Raw genomic sequence first — 3,528 nt, forward strand, 5'->3', positions numbered from 1 at the left:
AGCGGGCGCCGCGCGCCGCGCTCCCAGCCGCCCCGCCGTCAGCTGCTCCTATTTTCTGCTGTCGCTTTTGGCGCTCGGCCATCCAGAAACAAACCACTTCGATGACTCCTAATAGTTATCGCCAGATGTACTAATACACAACAAATCACGGTCCGGGAGAGGGGGAGAGCAAATGAGTTCCTATTTCGTGAATCCCACTTTCCCGGGGAGCCTGCCCGGGGGCCAGGACTCTTTCCTCGGGCAGATTCCCCTTTACCCGGCGGGCTATGATGCTCTCAGGCATTTTCCGGCTTCGTACGGGGCAAGCAGCCTGCAGGACAAGACTTACACCTCACCTTGTTTCTACCAACAGTCCAACACCGTCATTGCTTGCAATCGGGGTTCCTATGAGTACGGAGCCTCTTGTTTTTATTCGGACAAGGAAATCGGTAGCGCCTCTCCCTCCGGCAGTGGCAAACAGAGGGGGCCCGGGGACTACCTGCACTTTTCCCCCGATCAACAGTACAAATCCAGCGGCGTCCAAGCCAAAATTGTAAATGACGAAGGCACCGACCGGAAGTACACGAGCCCTGTTTACCCCTGGATGCAGCGGATGAACTCCTGCGCTGGTAAGGCATACACGAGCCCACCCCTGGATGCAGCGGATGAACTCCTGCGCTGGTAAGGCATTTCGATGCAATCAAGGGGAGGGGGGGAGGAAGGAAAAGTTTCTTGACCCAAGAAGAGTCCAGACTGCTGGAGAGACACGGTTCCTGCAGGGCAATGTGTAACACGAAACCTTCCCAGGTTATTTTAGACCTGGCACGTTGGCACCCTGGGAACGGTGGCCGAGAGCCCGGCTTGTGGGTTCACTGGTGAAAGTTACTGGGGAATCCTTAGGAAGCAGGCAAAAAAAAAAAAAGGAAAAAAAAAGGGGGGGGGGGAAGGAGCAGAGCGGTTTTACCACTCTCCTAAAGCCACCCCGAAGCCTCTGCTCCGCTTCTTCATTGTCAGAGAGCGATGCAGGGAATATGCCCTCTGTACTGAGGATCCAATGCATTTGTGGCACATTCCTCCTCGCCCCCCTCCCCCAGCTCATTAGCCTGTAAGTATTGGATATTGAGAGCACGTTTCTGGGGCCGTGGGCGCACTCCCATGGCATCGCGGATTTTCTCTGACTTGCAAGTGAACTTCACGTAACTGAACTATTCTGTCCAGGAGTCGTGCTGGGGGGGAGGGTTGTATTGGGGTGGCACTTATTTTTAATAATCCCATATTAAGACGTTTACTTCCAGTGTTTGCTAATGACTCCCCTCCTCTCCCCTCCTCCCGAGTTCATGTTTGCTGGACCGTGGGTCGCATTTCTTTTTTGGAAAGTTAAACTTTTAGCAAGACCATTCTGATGCTGCTTTGCATTCGAGGGCAATAAATTCCGGAGCAAATGGCAAAGGCTCTTCTATGATCTTTAGCTGATGTCTATAATTATACCCAAATTGCAGACCCTCCGTAGTCACAGCCATGGCAATGGAGTGTGTTTGTGTAAACACACCCGCATAGGCGTGCACACACACACGCACACACACATGCGTGCAGCTCCCCGGATCGCACGTGTGTGTGTGTGCGCGCGTGTGTGCGTGATACATGCGTGCAGCTCCCCGGATCGCACACGTGTGTGTGTGTGTGTGTGCGCGCGTGTGTGCGCGCACAGGCTCTCAACCCGCAGAGGGTAGACACTGCTCAGGGATTCACACGGGTGCTACCTACTTCACTTTCCCTAGGTCCGCCTTAAAGCCCCTTTGTATCCCCGTTACCCCACCACCGTCAGCACGCTGCACATCCGCATTTACAGCTGGTCAGGCAGGAGAAAAGGAAAAGAGGGACAAAAAAAAAAAAAAAAAAACCCCTCCAGGAAACCAGAGCAGCCCACCCCCACCCCTCCCGTGATTGTGCCTGCAAAAGGAGGCAGAATATACTAACCGCGCTTTCTGGTCTGAAATCACTGGGCCCTGTCCAATGCGATCGTTTTGTCTTTACTTCTACAGGTACAGTATATGGAACTCATGGGAGACGAGGGAGGCAAACTTACACCAGATACCAAACGCTAGAGTTAGAGAAGGAATTTCATTTTAACAGATACTTAACCCGAAGACGACGTATTGAGATTGCAAACGCTCTCTGCCTTACTGAACGCCAGATTAAAATATGGTTTCAAAACAGGCGGATGAAATGGAAAAAGGAAAACAAATTCATAAATTCCACACAGCCCAGCAGCGAAGAAACAGAGGAGAAGTCAGGGGAGTAGAACCACGTTTAATAAACGCTACCAGGCCTTTCCTTAGCGCTTACGATTACTATTATTATTTACCTTGTGTTCCTTCTGCTACTGAAAACCTATAGGTTTGTCACAGTCTATTAATTCCCAAAAGGCTTGGTTAAAAGCTGTACATTTGCAATCATCTGTGACTTTCTTTAATATATGTGGAAGTCCTAGCTTTCGAGCTACAGGCATGTATGTATATAATCACCTTTCCAAAGCGTAGATGGTGTTGCTTAAAGTGTTAGAGAAATGGCCCAGATTTTTAAATATTTGAGGTGAGCATCTGTGTGTGGGTGACTGTCCCTGGCGTGCCTGTGTGAGAAGAGATAAGCGAGTGATTTTTTTTTTTTTTAATTAGAAATGTTCATATTGTAGAAATACGAGAGATTTTAGAAAACCTTGGGTTTATGTTTTTGCTAACTCCCCCTATGTCGGGCCGTCTCGTTATGCTGTGTTTGGGAGTTTATGGTCTGCAGGGGAGAAAAAAAAGTTTTACGCATGTATAAGATATTTAAATAGCAAAAAGAAGAAAAATCCTTTTAAAAAATCGTTGTACAAAACCCTGGGTATAAACTTGCAGTTAAAGCGAAGATAAATTGCAGGGGGAATTTTTAAATGCCGCTAAACTGCCTAATCTGCACTACTAGTATTAAAGTAAAAACTCGGCGTTAAACTTCAGGGGAAGGGAGGGAAGAGGTTTTGAAGCAGGCGAATTTCTGTGGTTCCCGTTGAGCTTACACTGAGGTTTCGGCGAGTTCAGCTCTACACTGAAGGGGCTTTGAATTATGGACTACATTTCTTGGGGCTCCGTGGGCTTGGGTCGATCTTTCTTTCTTTTCTTTTTTTTTTCTTTTTTTTTTTCTTTATTAAAAGAAAAGCGTCTGTCGTATTAAATCGGGGATCTTCTTCCCCGCTTTTGTAGTATCTTAATTCACATTCGCATTTCTTAGCACTGGAAAAAATAAATAGGTACTCTAAAGAAAAGTAGCTGCCATAAAATGCTTCGACTTCGAGTTCTGTATAAGTAAAATAAGCGCAGCGAAAATATTGATTAATATATACGTTATATCTCTATATTATATTGTGTGTGCGTGAGTGTGCGTGTGAAGCTGTGTACAAATACACTTGTATACGCATCAAGGCTCTTTTGTTTGGAAGGCAGCGCATTTTTTTTTTTTTTTTTTTTTTTTTTTTTTTTTTTTTCACATTTTTTTTTTTCTTTTTTTAGAAAA

The 3,528-nt window shown here is 46.7% G+C and overlaps 1 protein-coding gene across 2 annotated transcripts; it reads left to right on the top strand.

Annotated features, from left to right (window-relative positions):
- The first annotated feature begins 68 nt into the window (after positions 1-68).
- On the top strand, positions 69-2,322 carry HOXA6 (homeobox A6). 2 transcript variants are annotated; one of them, XM_009282023.1, is made up of 2 exons: positions 69-608; positions 2,022-2,322. In XM_009282023.1, the coding sequence occupies exons 1-2, from the start codon at positions 173-175 to the stop codon at positions 2,279-2,281; spliced, it is 696 nt and encodes a 231-aa protein (XP_009280298.1). In that variant the 5' UTR covers positions 69-172; the 3' UTR covers positions 2,282-2,322. The 2 variants fall into 2 exon arrangements, 1 of the variants encoding a protein (XP_009280298.1); XR_657710.2 differs by lacking the exon at positions 69-608 and adding an exon at positions 851-1,084 and having other exon boundaries at positions 2,022-2,109.
- Positions 2,323-3,528: the final 1,206 nt, after the last annotated feature.

The sequence above is a fragment of the Aptenodytes forsteri genome, unplaced genomic scaffold (assembly GCF_000699145.1).
Source record: "Aptenodytes forsteri isolate BGI_AS27 unplaced genomic scaffold, ASM69914v1 Scaffold164, whole genome shotgun sequence".
Classification (NCBI taxonomy): Eukaryota; Metazoa; Chordata; class Aves; order Sphenisciformes; family Spheniscidae; genus Aptenodytes; species Aptenodytes forsteri.